We start from the raw sequence: 17,760 nt of genomic DNA, 5'->3' as shown, positions 1-17,760 counted from the left end.
GTGATCATGTCATTGAGGTTGGTAAATAAGAAGTGCTGGTGTGGAGTGAGGATGGGAGGGGGGCGACCGTGGGGTATGCGCGCGCACGCGCGTGCAACGGAACATCCAAAGACAATCCCCTCCCTCCCCTCACACACGCACGCCCCCCTTTACGCGCGGCAATGTAATGGCGGTCGTCTCACAACAAGAGACTCGCCTTTCCCATTTGACCCCCCCCAACACATCTCTACCCCCCCACCCCCCTTTCCACACAAATACATACGCGCACAAACACACACTCGACCCACGCGATCCAAGTGTGGGATTACATCTTGCACAGCTGCAAACTGTGTGCGTCACCTTCTCGATTATTAGTATTCATAGTAATATGAGACAAAATACATATTTGGGCTGGTGCTCTTAAATGCATGCTTACATAATGGAGGTGGTGTACAGCAGGGAGAATGAGACAGTGGCACAGTAATTTATATATAAATAAATCAACAAATAATTCTGGTAATATTACTTGACAGCACTTGTTTACAAATGAGAAATTTGTAACTTGGAAAATGTATTTGTTTTTTTACTGAAGACGTTCGCATCTCGAAAATGTAAAACATTTTTTCTGAACAGTAAAGCCGTCTCTCGAAAATAAACGGCTTAGCTACACAAATAAAAAGGCACTTTCTAATATTAATCACTTAAACTTGAAAATACATTGAAAATATATTACTATTGTAGTACTACCGCAATCCATTTTAAAAATGACACTTTCTAAATTATACACATTTTTATACAAGATATTAAATGTATTTTACGACAATGTTATAATACAGGTTCAGAAAATGTGAAACTTTTTCTTAAAAAAAAACTGTTAAACTACATTTTAACTACATAAAAGTTTATTTAATCTAGACTTTTTTTACACACGACATTTCGTTCATGGCATATCAATGAAGCAGCAAAAGCCACGTTTTTTTGTTTCTTATTTATTTTTTTTTTTCTCCAAAACACACAAGATGATTTTTGTAACAGTTTGACTATCTCAAAAATATACAGCTACACTCTTAAAACTGTTGGGTCAAAAGTAACGCAAATTGCGTGGACGAGCTCAACTGCTGAAGGCGCCAATGCTGAAACAGATACAGCGCACTTATTTTTCACAAATGTGCCCAAAGTCAGCGGTGTTAGCCAATGAGATTTCCAGCCGCCGCCAATATTTTATGAAATGTTCTCCGACTTCACTTGACAACAAAACCATCTTCAGCCCACCAAAATCCAATCTGCGGGGTTCAAATAATGAACCCAACTTTGGGTGGAAGTGACCCAATTTGCTCAAAATCGACTGTGACCCAATGATTGGGTTCGGGAAACAAGTGGTTATTGCGTCCTGAAAAATCCAGCACGGATGTTGCATGTCACATTTCCACCGTTTCAATTTAAAGTGTCAACAGTGAGTGAATCTTGAGTCCAGGATTGAAAACGAAGCATCGCGTCACGTTGCAGGTCAACGCAATCCAGCGCCAACGGCATCTAACCAGCTTCCCACGTGAAACAAGCCGTTTAGCGACGCAAGTCATCACGATTCACGATTTATTAGGAGCACTTATCGTCCTGCTCTACTGCCGGCGTGTTTGAATTCTCACGTAACGAGAAGGTTCCCGATGTTTCCGACGATCAACAGAACGGTTTGCAATCGCGTCCGAGGCGCCAAATTAAGAGCGTGATTATTAAAACCTGGGCCGCGTTTGAATGTCGCATCCGTTTTTTTTCTTCCTGCATAATATGCGGAAACGGAAAGGCGGCGATGCCCGCGATTGTTTTTCGATCTGCATGTCGAGCCTTTGAATTCGACCGAGAGAGTGACAAGCGAGACGGGCTTTACTCGACGACAGGAGATATTCAAATCCGATTTCAAGTGACAATTATTTAAAAGCGCCGGCATTGTCGCAAATCTCATTTCCTAAGAAGACGCGTTGGGATATTGACATTCTTTTTCAGACACTTTTGACAAGCAGTCCAGCCTCAGCGAAAGCCTCGCGAGCAGTCGCACACCACACATGGCGGCCGTTTGATTTCTGCTTTATAATTAATAGCTTCCTCCGAAGCGCCACGCTCCGTCCTTTGTGCTGAAGCGAGATGTTAGCTTTATGCTATTTATAGGCCATTCCGTACGTTGGCGCCACGCGACTTACGGGGAGAAACCGACTGGCTTCCCCCAGCGATATAGCCAACGTGTCCGATGATACCGGTGCGGTTCGGACATGAATCATTGAACGGCACTTCACGCTTGAGCGGACATGTTGTTGAACGCTGCCACAGAGGGAGGAAAGGGGAGCCTTAAAGTCCGGCGATTCCTCCTCGAGCTGCTGGCGAAAGATAAGCATCAGATGGATGAGCGGGGGACTTAGCCTGGCGGTTATTGATCCCTCGGCTCCAGGAATGATCCACAAGTCATTCGGATAACCTTTTTTGTCCGATAGATCCTTAAAGGCTTTATAACAACAAAAAAAAAAGAAAGAAGAAGAAGTGGCGCACGCTGCTTGGTGCACTTGGCCTGCCGCTGATAGATGAGCTTCAGCTCCGTTTGAATACATCTGTTTCCATATCCCAAAATGGGCAGTCATGACGCATTGAAATAGATGGTAAAGAATCTTTAGAAGAATTTGCTTTGATGAAAAATAAGCGGCTCCTACTGGGGTGCGCCCTAGTAGAAGCCCGACACGTCAGTTGCTAAACTGCAATAATAGAAGCGGTTCGTCGCAGAGGATAAAGAATGTGGATGAGTTGAGAACAGTACATCTTGACATTGCAATGAGATGGAATGCATATTATAAACTGTATAGAATTATTTATTCATATCGTGTAAGTTAAGTTGTTAGGAAGCACAATCCACATTCGCAAATATCACCGTTTGGTTGAATTTTGTGATGTTGGAGTGAAAGTTAAGGCTGCAACTTTGCTTTAATTTAATTTTAATTTAATTCAATTGCAATATTGGGTGGTGGAGGAGGGGGGGTGGATTCACAATTTCCCTTCAAAATCATTCAATCGTAATCTGAAAAATCCAAAAGCGGTGTCGTTTTGGTGTTGGTTGCAACTTGTAGCCAAATGAAACCATCACGTTAAAGCGAGAAGCACGAGAAGCACGAGAAGCACGAGAAGCACTCCCACTCCGTGTTTCTCATGTTTTTGCACACCGTTAACTGCGGGAGTGCTCATTAATGATTCAGGACGAGCATATTTCAAGGGAATATGCTGGCGTGGACACTGAAGGGTGTTCATCGGTCATACTGTGCCCCCCCCACACACACACAAATCGCAGTTATCCAAGTGGGTATCTTCATCAGTGATTGATGGCTCGCTGGCCGCTAAGTTAACACGCAGCAAAGCAAAGCAGCAAAGTCTGGCCATGATATCAGATGAAGGTTTTGTTCGTCTTTTGTGCAAGTGCGCGACTACCTCGCTGGCATTTCCTGGAGCGCGGCAGAGTGTGGCTGAGGAGAATAGATGGTGTGCATTATAATGAACATGGGCTGACACCACCTCATCCATCATGGCACCCGGCAAACTTAGAGTCGTGGCAGAGTGAGAGAGAGACTTTAAATCACAGCAACGTCTCCAGGTCGAAACTTTGTTGTTGTCGTCGCTTTATTTATTTATTTACAACAGCCCAAGTTCATTGTTGTTGTTGTTTTCCCGGGTACTCTTCGCCTTGCTTTTGGTCAGACGGCTTCCTTGTTGTAATTCCTGTCAGGTTTTTCTATCCTGAACCTCATACAATAACGACTCTGCATTTGGGGCAAGGGGATGAGCATGCCAATACATCAGCGAGAAAGCGCTACACTCAAGTCCGCAGTTAATTCGGTGCTTTTTTTTTTTTTGGGCAATACTTAGTCCAAAATAAATTGTCATCATGCAATGAGTTGGAAAACTACAGAGGTGAGCAAATATGTGCGCGTATGTAGGGATCGGGATCGGGATTGAGATCATGATCAAAATCGGGATCGGGATTAAAATTGATATCGGAATTAAAACCGTGATCGGGATCAAAATCGGGATCGGGATCAAGATTAAGATAGGGATCCAAATCGGGATCGTGATCGGAACTGCCCCGTTGGCCCCGCCCTCTTTGCACACCACTGGATGTTATAACCATGAATATAAACTATTTTAAATCCAGCGTCAAACAAAAATCTAGATTGAATTCACATTGCCACTGGCCTTTTCCAAAACGTGCGCAGCGGCAGCCTGAAGGTTGGAGCTCGGCCAGCTCGGACGGCACATTTTCACGGCGCAAGCGGACTGACGTGGTCCGAGCTTCCGTGTGGAGAGATTACCACGCACTAAGTGAGCGGCCAGCGTTTGCGCTTGGCTGCACCCTCTGATGCCACCTGAACAGAATTCAGCAGGAGCCTTGGAGCTGCTCATACATTATGGATTGCTGAAGGTCTGCTCCGTTTTCATGTTGCCTCTAATTCATCGCACAAAGAGAGAGAGCGAGCGAGCACACGGAGCCGTATGACAACCATCAAGCATCAAATCATGATAAAGAACTGTCATGTTGCTGTTTTCAAGGCATCGCTCACTTCCCAGATTGTGGCGCCGTGATTGGCAAAATTAATTTAATAACATTGGTGGTAGGAGTCATGTATTCTCCAAGCCTCTGATCCTTTACATCGTTATATCATTCATATTCATATATCAGGGATGGACAACTTAAACGATAAAGAGGGACAGACCACGATTTTTTTGTCAGTGCTGCTGGGGGGGGGGGGGTCACATAGGACCACACACCTCTTAAACAGACGTATGGAGTCATTTTTCCCACCCGCCCCTCCCTCAAGTTTAGGAATGCCGCATACGTTTCAAATGAACTTTTAACGGTTCTTGAGGCCAAAATACATAAATAGACCTGTCTAATTTGTAAATCAGCACGGTTGATTAAAGTACGTTTTTGTATACTCTAATTAAATTTTGTCAATATTTGTCATCATCTGCTCGGATTTCTTACCCAAAAAAAAAAGCACGTGAAGCGGCCAGTAACTTCCTGGAATCTATGCACATCAATCCGAAGTTGTGTTCGCGTCTATTAATGGAACGCATTCAAAGTTTTTTTTTGTTTGTATTTTTTTTTCCATTGTAGAAGCTACGGACATTTAAAACCCAAACAAAACCCTAATGGGCATATATTCTTTATCCTCTACATGAAAAAACGGATTACATCTTGATTCAATTACTTGTGTCACGAGGCACGACCGGACAGTACGTCAAATTGTGGGGGACGCCGCGTATTGCTTTACAATCCTCATTTTCAAAGAGGCAATTTGCAGTGAAGTCGATCATAAAAGCCCAACCCTGCACGCGTCTGCTCGCTCTTTGTCTTTCACCGACTTATTTCTCAGTGACGCCATTTGGCCGCCGTTTCTTCTTGCGTTTAAATATGGCATGATGGCGTTTCTCTCCCCCTCCTCTTGTGAGTGTGAAGTCATTCTTGGAAATCAATCCTAAGGTAAAGCCTCGTCTCCTCCTTCTCAAAACCTCGCCTTGTGCTGACCTCCATAAATCCACAGACAAGCGTTAAACATTTCGGTTAGTGCCCTTAAAGCGGCCTTTCTACAAACACGGTCCTTCACTCAAAGCGTGGGGGGCGGGGAGGTGGGCGGGGTCTCCTTGTTTGTAGCCATCTGAGGAGAGCAATGTGGAAAGCGCAATTGTGGCATTAATACGATGACTAGAAATTGACCCTAACGAACGATTGTGTCTGATCATTTATTTTAAAGAAGCTGACATTTTTACCATCACTTCTTTGTGACATGAAAACAATATTCTGCATCATTTGCTGCAATACATTGATATTTCGGGGACATTTTCCAAAATACTAAGCGAAATAAGCCGGATGTCTTTGAATAAGTTGGTTTGCAGTCGTTTGTTTTTTAACCATTTGAATATCGTTTATAAACTTGAAATCAAATCAAAATTTCGGCGTCATTATGCCTTTTCTGAATAATGACTTCCTTCTGGATTCTGATTGGCTAGAAGTGGGCTACCCTAACGGTCAACCTGAGAGGACCACTTGTTGCTTTGCTATAGCGGGAGTGTAGAAAAGAAAAAATTAAAAATGTGCATTTGGTTTTTCCATCCATTGTCAATTTTGGGCTGAGACGCCGATGTGCAATTTGATATTTTTTCATAAATGCACACTATTTGAAATTTTTCCAGCGGGTCGATTGTTATATTATTGCTAAATTGACATTTGGCAAAAAATAAAAATTCAAATTAAAGTGTGACACATTATAGCAGCACATTGTCATAATTGAAAATGTTGATTTATGAATACAAATATTTCACAATAAAGTATTTTTTAAGTTACACTAAAATAGGTCATTTGAAATACTTACATTGAAGTAGTCGACGCAACGTAATAAGTCTGCTGTCATAACTGGAAAAAAAACAATTGCATGGGCCAAAACAATTTCTATGACATTCAAATTCAGAAGTCCTCTCACTAGCTTTTTGGCTCACACCCGCCATTGTTTTTAATGGGGCAACTGAGAAACTTCTGACCTAATTTAGTCAGCGCAGCCCGAGGAGAACCTTTTTGTAAACACTTGTAACCCAGCAGGCACCAAACACGGAGCATTTATGAATGATAATCGCCCTGGAGAGGTCCACGTTGACATCAGCGTCTCTAGAGTGGAGCAAATAAATGACATTCACGCGTTTGTCACAAATCGAGGCCTATTTCTGTGTATTTGGCTTCGCGGAAAACAATTGTGGGGGGTGGAGGTGATGGAATTAAGCATTGGGAAAGGGAGGGAGGTCTTTCTTCCACTTGTGGCCTTCAGCAGGCAGGCACCAATCATCGAGGGATGTGACAATCGGAGTGACACATGAACAATGGCTCCATTTTGCAGCCCCCTGTGAACAGGCCCATCTATCACAAGAGGGGGGGGGGTATAATTCAATTCACCAGCACCCAACGATGCCACCTGATATTGGTCAAATGGGGGAGTCCTCGAGTACAGCGGCCGAGTTGATGGGAATCTGATTGATAACTTGTGGATTCATCTCAAAGAATTCAAGTTCAATATAAAAAAAAAATATGGGGGGGGAGTTTGACGACTATGAGGAGTGTCGCCAAGTTATACATAAATACAGATTTATATTAGACCGACTGTAAAGAAAAAGAAAATACTGGATTGCCCACTATTGTTAATTTCCAAGTTAAATTGCACTCCTGAGATGTTGCGTTCCATGCAAAAACAAGAGCAGTAAGGCCCTCTGCTGGTCATTATGGGAAATGACAGTTTGCACAATTAGGGAGGTTATGAAAAGCTAGAAAGCGCAATTTGAACAGAAATGATTTGAATGCTGAAATTCGGAATGGGAAAAAAATGTAAGGATGCATTATTAAATGACATGGAAAGATTGTGAAAGATACAGTTGATGCAAAACAGAACACTGGACGCTATGGAGTGATGTGATATGACACTGAAAGATAAGAAATGATGAAAATGTAGAATAATATGGACTGAAATCAAAGTGGAATAGTATTTTGGAAAAATGTGCAATGTTTGTGAAAGATATGAAATTATATGGAATAATAATTGGCGGCATTAATTACGACAAACTTTTGAAATGCAATATCTGAAATTCCAATGATGTCAACTGGGTGAGAAAGACGACTCATGAAAAAACTGAAAGGGATTTAAAAAAGCTATAGCTAAAAAAAAAATTAAATTACTTCAGCATTCACACAATGATTTCCAACGATGACGGGCAAACGAGTGACCAAGGGCCATATTTATGTTTAAGACAAGCAAATTAATCAGAACAATCTAAAAATAAGTATCAAAATATTTTTGATGAATACATACTCATTCTCTCTATAATCACAGATTTTCAATTGCAGGGACTCGACCATAAATTCCACTATGAACTATGCTGCCATTTTTCAGTATTGTAACGCGCTTCACTCGAAAAAAATAAAGTACGTCATACGGTCATATCAGGTGATGTCACAGCCCATTTTTATTGACTCAAGCCTCTACTTTGTGAGGTTGATAATGAATGCGGCCACCTCTCCAGACACACAGGTAGTAGACCGTGCTCACACATCCCGCGATGCACACCAGCAGGATGGCCACAACCACAGCCACCTTCCACGCGGTGGCGCCTGCTTTTTTCTCATCTGGTGCATCCAAAACCACAACAAAAAAGAAACGCGTTATAAGCGCACATGGGGGAAACCAGCCATGACATTACCTTGCGCCTTGAGAAGCATCGGTTCTCTTGTAGTCCTCATCAGGTTCTCAGAGCGAGATTGTGGAGTGACAGCGTCGGCCACCACGGTGCTCTCGGGGATCATCAGGATCACGTAGTCTTCGGAGGACTTTCTAAAAATGGCATCGAGTTCTTCATCCTGGAAGTTGTGCTCAGGGAAGGTCCAGTGGCCCAGAATGTGTGGAGGAAGACCTGGAGGGTGCAAAAGTAGCTATTATGGAACTCAACGTTGTTCGCAATAAGCAGCAGTTGGGCAAATAGTGAACAATTCATCAAAAAGCAACTTCAAGCTTTCAATGCAGGGCTCGGGAAGCATTTTTTTTTTTTTTTTAAACCATACTAGAATACAGTGTAAGTGCACACCCACAACTCTAGGTGGCGGTAGCGCTCTCGTTGTCAGAGTGCACGATATGTATTAGCTCCTCTGCTGAAGTGTATTCACGTTGTTGACAAAATATACGTTTTAACCGCGACGGGTCGTGACAAAAACAACTGAGAAGAACTCGTACAGAGTTAATGTTAAAATGTTAATAACGGTACAATAAAAATGAACGTCTGACTGTGCAAATGTATTTTAATGATGCCATGATAGTGGTACACCATTTTTCAAGATGGTACTTGTACAACCACTCATCTAGCGTTTTACTTTGTTTTTAGGATTTAAAAAAAATACATATTGTATTGGACAGGGTAAAAAGTAACAAATGGTGCAGGAGAAGAATTGCTTTTAGATAATGTCCTTTTCAATAACCGATGCTAAAATGAAATCAAATCGTTACGCAATGTTGTTTTGTAGTTCCCGTGTCCATTAAACGTGAGCACTTTTAGTTGAGCTCAACTGAAAAAGCGTACACAATAAAGCCATGCAGAGAGAACAGTGTCCTCTTACCTCGATGACTTCTTGACGGCGTCAAAAGTGCCAAAAACACCAAATGAAGAAGAAGCAACATGACGGAAGTGGAAGTCGGAACACGGCGTTCTTTCGCCTCAAATGTATTCCCTTCATTAGGAAAATTGGCATCAGCTGTCCCTAGAATCGGGGCAGGTGACCCAAAAAAAAAAAGTGGTCATCAGCAGTATCATAATGATAATAATTTAAATAATAATATTTAGTACAGTTTGTTTGAACTTAAATGTTTGACAAGTGTTTAAAAAGGTTCAAGGAAAATGTAGCACACTTATCACAGCTAACCTGCACAGCTGTACTGTTCATGATTTAAAAAAAAATAAAAATAAATTTAGCCCCGTAACATTTAGAAATGTCAACATTTAATTCAAAATCAGTGATTCTTTTGCATAAGGAGTATAACTGTATAACTCTTACCAAAGTACAGCTGTAGCTATTTCAGAAACCACCTCTGGTCCCTGGGCCTGTAAAGTATGAAAATGCCTAAAGTAGAGCAAATAAAAACAATCTGCACACCATTGTAGTATTTATTTCACAACAGTCACACAGAACTTTTTATTTCTCTCCAGTGTTTAAAACAGCAGGGTAGTGACCACTTTGACTCACGTTGCTTTAATGTTCAGTTCAATGAAAAGATTGTAGGATGTAAGTCCCCAAATCCCAACACTCAACCAAAGTACGACAACAACAAAATACCTGAACAGTATTTCTTTGCATCCGTAAGATGCAGCCACACAACGATCACAAGTAAACTGAAATGTTAACACAGAATAAAAATAGAGACTCTCATTAGCGACAGCATCCCTTTCCTCACAGCTTTTCACCCCACCACCACCAAAACCGCAAAATAAATGTAAAACAGCATTGACAGTTATTGCTAACATGGCATATAAATAAATCCAAACACCCCCCAATAAATATGTCCTAAAACCGGTTGCTAATTCCCTTGCATAGCTCCAAGTTTGTGCACCTGTAGTCCCGCCACTCAACACGAGTATTTCTACACTGCAAACAAGTACTTGGAGATGTAACAAATGACATAGCAGCGATGAATACGTGTGAAGTTCACACATTCACAGTACCATAATCGCAAAATCATAGAAAATTGTCTTCCCGGTGCAAAGCTCAATGCCACCCATGTCTAACAGTTTGGTTGCATCAAAGTTGTAAAGTCCCAGACAATATCATTTGTGAAGAATAACAGCGTGAAATATTATGACAGACGAGTTCAAAGCAGAACCACAATGTATGGTTTAAGGCGAGGTATACATCAGCCGATTTTTAAAATAAGACACATGACAAAGAAAAAAAAATAAGGAAATGGCTGAGGATCATCTTTGACATGAAAAGGGCTCAAATTTGGCCTGATGGTCGCTATGACTTGACCTAAATTCCAAAGTTTACAGCAGTCATTCAAGATAATCTTCAGATATTTGAAAATCTGCCTTTTTCTGACAGGAAAAATGAGCAAATTACCCGAATCTCTGTGTGTGTGTACCCCGCTTTATGAACGCTGACAGCAAAGTGCATCCCTGCCGTGTGACATGAAAAGAACCTTGACAGCAACACGCTTGCAAAGTGTTCCATACAGTACAACGTGAGGATCGACTATAAAATCCCTTTTTTTTTTACGGCTCCATGCAATCCTTTTAGTGTCTAGCCCCTCCTTATTCCTGATTCTCGCTGTGACCGTAGACCTTCCGCAGGCTCGAATCCAGAAGGTAGTCCACAGACCTGCAAGGCAGCATTTTGACGCTTATGTAAACAACCGTTAAAAAACGTTGCGCTGACTTTTTGTCATCTAAACTTTTTTTTTTTTAAGGATGGGTGTCAAGGTGCTATAGGAATAAAGATGCATTATATGATGAATTGTGTGGTTTTAAAAAGAGCTTTTCCAGATTAAAATTGTAAAAAGACGAGCGCTTCAGTTTTTTTTAAGAAATAACATTAAAAAAGGACATTTCTAAGTGACCCCCCCCTCAAAAAAAATGTACATGTGGAATACGTCCTACCTGTCGATAGGGTTGATGATGAAAGGGATGATTGACAGGCCGACGGCCGTGGTGGTCCACTTACGCACGGGCATGGGCAATTTGGTGTTGCGGCCCAGCAGATGTAGCGTGGCGGCGCACACGCGGTTAATGGTGAATCCCGGGATGACGATGGAGGCCAGGGCCTGCCACACGAACGTGTCCACCACCGCCGTCGCCACCCGTGTCGTCTGGCCCGGCTCCTCCCCATGCGCCTGAACGAACCCAACCAGAATCGCAGTGGAGGGCACACATGGATTCAAAATAGTTTGAAAGAAGGAAAAGTTGACATCAGCGAATTTGGACCTTAATGGAAAAACTCAAGTCAAGTAAAAAAAAAAAAAAACGTCATTTAGATTAATATCGTGTTCGTGGAATATAAATTAAGCAGCAAAATCCGTCAGTTTTTCCAGCCAATTCGACACTCATTGTCCGCTGAAAATGACATCACAGATGCTCAAGTCTCAGGTAAAATAAAAATCATGGCTCACATGTTCTCTGCATTTTCTTATGTGATGTTGGTAAACCGAGCCATAATTGGTCATCAAGTGTAACGCCCACTAATACTCACCGCTGCTGCTTTTTTGCCTTTGTCCACAGCATCAGCAGTGACGTAAGCGGTGGCCACGGCATAGCTGCCCCAAACCAAACTCACAGGCACCAGCGGGCGGAAGGCCTCCCCCACCTCGTTGGCGTAGCCTGAGAAAAGAGGCCTAGCCTGTACCGATTACTGTGGGTTTTTTTTGGGTCGGGGTGGAGGGGGTGGATATGTGACTGTATCTTTGTTCCTGGCAACAATTTTGCTTCTGAAAGTTCCTGGCAGCTCAAAGAGGTTTCGGAAGAGCCTAAATTTCTCGTGGCTCCAGAGGGAACAAAAGCTCGAAACTCTGAGCAGTGCAACTAACTATTTGTATCGCCTCAAATTTTTTTCAAGGAAGATCCTGTTGACAGGACCATGCACCACGCATAAGTAAGCTCAAAATAGGTGACAATTATGCAGACCCTCAATTTTTTGTGCATCCAGGTGCACCAAAAACCTAAAGGACAGGTTTGATTGAACACTGGCTTTTTTTTTTTTTTTGATGGAGCATGATGACGCACGCAAGCATGCACCTAAGTATAAGTTGATTCCTCCAAGTGCTTATGAGTCACTGCCACAACTTGCTCAACTACTTTGGTCTGACTGAGTTACTAACACCGACAACTCGTTAGCGTTACCATAAACTACAACGGCTCGGATAACGCGGCAATGCAAACACGTTTGTTTGTCCCTAAATTGTGCAACAAAGTGCTCTTGACGTAGTCTGAAAATAACCATTTTTAAGGCAGCGAGTTAGCTAACTAGCTAGCTAGCAGCGCCAGGGTCACCCTGATCCTTCGACTCATTCCCGCGTTTGTTTCAAGTCAACTCCTCTGGAAGAGAAAGGGAGGGAAAAAACGTTACAAACCAAGAAAGCGGACCCATGTGTCCCGATAGATGTCGACAACGTTGCTCGATTTTTCTTCCGTGGGCTCCATACTTCCCTTCGGCGTGATTTACTCCATCGCTTCACCAGCGAGTCAAAGCCGACAGTCACTAGGGTCCCTCGAGGGGGCGTGGCCTTCCTTACCGCATCCAGTGCGGCTGTCCCGACTTACGACAGTACAGTTGGGTAATCGCACCGAACAACAACAAGAATTGTTGCAGTAAATTAAGTGAGGTGGGAAAACAACTCCAGTTTTCATGAGGATAAAAATATGTTAAGTTTGTGTAAAAAAATATCTGCTAGAGTAATCGAAATATGGCTTTAGATAATTGCAGAACTTAAATATTGCACATTTCTGTTCTAAATGTTGCACATTTAACTCTAAACATGCACTTTTTTCATTCAGATAGTCCACTGGCAACAATGTTAAAATATTATTATATGGTGGCATCTATTTAAAACATCAATATCTACCGTTTTACGTTAATATACAGTATATCATAAAAATGTACCTCGGTGCACATTTCGTAACGTTTCTTTACGACCACACCTTTTTCTAAATCTAAACCAATAGAACGCAAGTATTGTGATTGACGGCAAAACCGGCCAATATAAATGAGCCCTGATAGCCACAGGACCAATAGGAAAGACGTTGGCTTTGTATGGGGAGGTGAGGTTTGACCTGCTATGGCCGCCGTCAGCTGCAGAAGGTACAGGCGGGACTCCAAATCGATATACAGTTTATTTTCTCTGCAAAAGATGTCGCCTTTCAAGCTATTGTGCTCTTTTATTATTTTAATTTTTACTGTTGGCCAATGTTTCGCTGACGACGACCACGAAATGGAGGAGTTCTTGAAACGGGAGTATTCCCTTACCAAGCCCTATCAAGGTATCCCCTTCGATGCATTGAGTAGAATATGCTAGAAGATTAACACTTAATGTCGTTTAACTTTACCTATTTAACACCTAAAAAACAATTGTTCATATCTGGCGATTCCATAGATGAAAACAGTTATGTATGACCGTCACGAGGGTGCTTCTGTTGACATGTGACCGTACAATTTGGAGGAAAAAAGTGCCGTGTGTGTGTGTGTGTGTGCGTGTGTTTAGCTGTGGGGCCTTTAAGCTCCTCCCACTGGGAACTGATGGGCGATGCCATGGTAACCACGGAACAGGTGCGACTCACACCTGACATGCAGAGCAGACAGGGGGCGGTCTGGAGCCGACTCGTGAGTATTTACAATACAGGTATTCTACATTTACTCTTTATGGGCGATTGGGACCAAGCCTTGCCTCAAATAAAAGCTGCCTAAAAGTTATAAGTCAGCGCACCCTGCAGCGGAAGCCTAAAGTCACTTGGTGGCCTGATGAAAGTGAATCATGTCGAGAGAAGAAAGTACAACAAAAATTTGAGATGAGGAGCATCATCATGTTGAAGCTCCGACTTGGAGATTGTTCTCCGTAATAGCATTTGTATTCAAAATAATGATAATTATAATTTTGCTCACTAGTACCCAAACATTCCTATTTGTTTTCTCGCGTTTGTCCCTCAAGCCTTGTCATCTGAACGACTGGGAGATGCAGGTGCACTTCAAGATTCACGGGAAAGGAAAGAAGAATCTCAACGGAGATGGCTTGGCTATTTGGTACACTAAGGAACGCATGCAGAAAGGTAAACATTATCGGAATTGCTGTTTTCTGCCATTGCACTCTTTGTAAAAAAAAAATGTAATCATCACACACAGGTCCTGTGTTTGGGAATAAGGACAACTTCACTGGTTTGGGAGTTTTTGTGGACACGTATCCCAATGAGGAGAAACAGTTAGAGGTACACCCACATATTTTGTGGTCCATGGTCACACTGGGTCTCACAATACAGTAATCCCAATGAGTATTTGCTATTTCTTTCCAACCCATCCATTATTTGCTTACATTTTTCTCTGTAATGCTCTAAGATGCCACAAGATGGCACTAAAGCCCTCTCCAAGAGGAAAGTACAAACTTTGGTGCCAAGGAAACACATTGGTACACCTAAGGTTGATGTTGAGGCTTTGTGGGTGGCGGCCTATTTAGCAATTTTACGCGGAATTATTTAAGACTTTAAGGTAATATTACTTCCGTGTCGTTACTTTTTTTTGCATGTTATATTTTTTGGGGTTGTTTTCTTGTAGTGTGAAAGACCAAAAAAGAACAAGGATTGTTAATCAATTTAAGTGGATAGAAATTAATAAGGAAGCCAGCAATTAATAATGAAATTTGTACTGGTCTGGTCGGTTCAGCATTGCTGAACTTTGGGAGAACAATTAATAAATTTTAGGGCAGGGATGGATTACTGTTGTACTAGTACAGTGTTGTGTAAAGGGGCTGTCTTTTTTGTTCTTTTGCGCACTCACTTGGGAACAGGCACAAAAGAAGAGATACACTCCAAGCACACAGGTAAACCATCTTTGGAATATGCGTGTTTAACGTGCTGTGTTTGGTGTTGCTGTCTCCAGTAAGCGTGATAATAAACGTAATAACAGTGCAAATAATAATAATACCTGAAGTCTTCTGACGTTCTTCTCTCTTTCCTTCTTACCAACCACAAGAGGATCTTCCCCTTCGTTCTCGCCATGGTTGGAAACGGCACCATCAGCTACGACCACGAGCGGGACGGCCGGCCCACTGAGTTGGGGGGATGCAACGCCATGGTGCGCAACCTGAAGCAGGACACCTTCCTCTTCATCCGATACGTCCGGCGCAGGCTGACGGTGAGGCGTATCCGTCGTTATTGTCCTCGCACTTGGACGGTGTTAGCAAAGGAGCTGACGTGGTGCTTTGCAGACAATTATTCGAATGTACCTTACGATCGCTCGGTGTTCTTCAGGTGATGATTGACATTGACGGACAACATGAGTGGAGGGACTGCCTGGATCTGCCTGGCGTGCGGCTGCCCAAGGGCTTTTATTTTGGTGCCACAGCCATTACAGGAGACCTTTCAGGTAGAACACCTCACCTTGCCATCACCAGATTCAATCAGACATATGAACACGCGACGCGGTACTAGTTCGCAAATACCAACAACTATTTTTTTTTTAAGGGTCGACTGTGTAATTTGTTTAGTAGTTTACACTTTCCCTCAACAGATAACGGCATCGTACCAAACATTTTGAACCTTAGTTTCCTGATTCAGCCCTTTCACTTGGTTTCTGATGAACTTTTCTCCAACTTGAATCAATAGACAACCATGACATCATCTCGTTGAAACTCTACGAACTGACGGTGCTGCGGAGCAAACAGGAAGAGAAAGACCAGGAGGAGGAAATCACGATACCAAGCGTGGATAACATGGAGCTGCTCAGATGTAACACACACACACACACACGGTCAAAATTCTTTGCGTCCCTCTGACCTTCTCTTCCGTCTTCCAGTGGGTCGCACTGAGGAAGGAATGAGCGGATTGGCCATTTTCTTCACGGTGCTCTTCTCCATGCTGGGCTGCATTTTCTTGGTAGTCGTCGGCTTGCTGCTCTACGGCCACTGGAATGAGAACCGGCGCAAGCGCTTCTATTGAGGCGAGTTTTGCGTGGACTTTGGGTGGTGGGGAGGAAACTTAACTGCACTGCGGCTGACAGATGTTGGTCGGTTTTGACAAAGACGCTTCGTGGAGCAAGATCCAGACGCATCACTTTGTGCTCGATCTCTTCTGAGCAGCTGCCTTTAACTTTTTAAGTCTTTTACTGTTGACTGGGGGTCCTCAAACCCTTTTAGGTCAGGGGAGAATTTTTTTCCACGAACCACCTCATAATCGTAACAACTATTGAACATAACTATCAAGTGTACTTCTGATTGCCAGTGGATCAAAAGTATTTTTTGTTTGTTTTTTTGGGGTGGGGGAAAGAAATACTCCTTTTGTTCTGAAATGAAACCTGCTGCTGCTTAAGGTTGACAATGTCTTGGTGTTCCTGAAAAGTGTATCCATTCAAAATTAGACACAATGTTAGGTGGTGGGGTACATGTAGCCTGATTTATAAAATGTAAGAGAGACCATATTAGGAAGCAAGAAAGTGGCTTTCTTAGCAGATCGGGAAAGAAAAACCTTCAGAGACATCCGACATTTGGTCCTTTACTAACGTTGATCGGAAAGGCGCAAACTCGGCCCGATTTTCATTCCATGTGAGATCCAATACAAAAACTCGGTCCAATATTATACAGTTCAAGAACCTCCAAAGTGGAAGACATTGGAAGCGGTCCAATGTGCCAGTAAAATGTGAAAAGTCCCAAGAAATTTGGGAGTTGAAACTAACATCACGTGTGATGTCCTGCAATAAGTCAGCAAATTTCAGTGAAAGAAAAAACCAGGCAAGCAGAAATGGTGCTGAGTACACTATGAGCAATGTATACGTTTGAACAGTTTTTTTAATTCCTGCAGTACTTGTAAAATGCCACTAGGCGAAAGTATCACCCTGCCAGATAATTTCCTGCTCCTTCGTCATCATGTTTTGAAAAGGATGATTAAGTTGATTTGATTGGAAGTGAACACCTTCTCTTCACACTTGTACGACAGTTTAAATGTAAACACTTTGAGTCTAACAGATGAATTCATGTTACATAGTTTGAATGAAAGCAGATTGGGGTCCACTTTGGAGGTTCTGCTGCGTTCGAATAAGCAATGAGCTATTTTTGTGATGTTTTAGTTGAAGACATTGGAAGCTATGCAATGTTCATCATACAAAAGTCATGGGAATAAAACTTTTGTATGATGAGCATTCATTAGTTGTTGCGTTTCCATCTTAACTGCACTGAAACCAAGGTAAAATTGTTGTTTTATTGACTTCTACTTGTGTTACGTATAATGCTGTTAACGCCACAAGCTTTGCTGTTGTGACCGAGGAGGAGCTGAATTGCAGACGACCATCTTGAAATACCGTGTCAATTATGACGACGACACTTTTTGTTTGTTATTTATATGATTCCTCATTTGTTAGGTTTTCCCTCACAATATATGTCCAATCAGTGACCCCCTTTCATAAATCAAAGAAATATGAAGTACTTTACCTGATTAAAGACCAAACATTTGAGCAGTGATCGCATTGCCTGTGTCATCATGTTT

The 17,760-nt window shown here is 42.4% G+C and overlaps 2 protein-coding genes across 3 annotated transcripts; one reads left to right on the top strand and one right to left on the bottom strand.

The window, feature by feature from the left end:
* Nucleotides 1–7,990: 7,990 nt before the first annotated feature.
* On the bottom strand, nucleotides 7,991–12,849 carry mtfp1 (mitochondrial fission process 1). The gene is made up of 7 exons (XM_088280979.1): nucleotides 12,651–12,849; nucleotides 11,774–11,901; nucleotides 11,185–11,417; nucleotides 9,590–10,906; nucleotides 9,155–9,295; nucleotides 8,248–8,457; nucleotides 7,991–8,173 (listed from the first exon to the last, which is right to left on the bottom strand). The coding sequence occupies exons 1-4, from the start codon at nucleotides 12,718–12,720 to the stop codon at nucleotides 10,840–10,842; spliced, it is 498 nt and encodes a 165-aa protein (XP_088137105.1). The 5' UTR covers nucleotides 12,721–12,849; the 3' UTR covers nucleotides 7,991–8,173; nucleotides 8,248–8,457; nucleotides 9,155–9,295; nucleotides 9,590–10,839.
* A 458-nt stretch (nucleotides 12,850–13,307) lies between these two features.
* Nucleotides 13,308–17,735, top strand: lman2la (lectin, mannose-binding 2-like a). Of its 2 annotated transcripts, XM_088280970.1 has the most exons (9): nucleotides 13,308–13,557; nucleotides 13,779–13,897; nucleotides 14,223–14,340; nucleotides 14,414–14,496; nucleotides 15,072–15,104; nucleotides 15,257–15,418; nucleotides 15,535–15,649; nucleotides 15,889–16,011; nucleotides 16,079–17,735. In XM_088280970.1, the coding sequence occupies exons 1-9, from the start codon at nucleotides 13,356–13,358 to the stop codon at nucleotides 16,219–16,221; spliced, it is 1,098 nt and encodes a 365-aa protein (XP_088137096.1). In that variant the 5' UTR covers nucleotides 13,308–13,355; the 3' UTR covers nucleotides 16,222–17,735. The 2 variants fall into 2 exon arrangements, with proteins under 2 accessions (XP_088137096.1, XP_088137097.1); XM_088280971.1 differs by lacking the exon at nucleotides 15,072–15,104.
* Nucleotides 17,736–17,760: the final 25 nt, after the last annotated feature.

The sequence above is a fragment of the Idiotropiscis lumnitzeri genome, chromosome 18, assembly GCF_059441095.1.
Source record: "Idiotropiscis lumnitzeri isolate Australia: NSW breed Sydney's pygmy pipehorse chromosome 18, RoL_Ilum_1.0, whole genome shotgun sequence".
Lineage (NCBI taxonomy): Eukaryota > Metazoa > Chordata > Actinopteri > Syngnathiformes > Syngnathidae > Idiotropiscis > Idiotropiscis lumnitzeri.
This window is presented reverse-complemented; position numbering and strand designations above follow the sequence as displayed.

Excerpts from the sequence above, each read along its gene's own strand:
- mtfp1 (XM_088280979.1), bottom strand. The coding sequence starts at position 12,720 with ATGGAGCCCACGGAAGAAAAATCGAGCAACGTTGTCGACATCTATCGG. Across the intron at positions 11,902-12,650 it reads CACATGGGTCCGCTTTCTTG|GCTACGCCAACGAGGTGGGG; the intron begins GTTTGTAACGTT and ends CTCTTTTCTCAG. Across the intron at positions 11,418-11,773 it reads AAGGCAAAAAAGCAGCAGCG|GCGCATGGGGAGGAGCCGGG; the intron begins GTGAGTATTAGT and ends GGGTTCGTTCAG.
- lman2la (XM_088280970.1), top strand. The coding sequence starts at position 13,356 with ATGGCCGCCGTCAGCTGCAGAAGGTACAGGCGGGACTCCAAATCGATA. Across the intron at positions 14,341-14,413 it reads TAAGGAACGCATGCAGAAAG|GTCCTGTGTTTGGGAATAAG; the intron begins GTAAACATTATC and ends CATCACACACAG. Across the intron at positions 16,012-16,078 it reads TAACATGGAGCTGCTCAGAT|TGGGTCGCACTGAGGAAGGA; the intron begins GTAACACACACA and ends TCCGTCTTCCAG.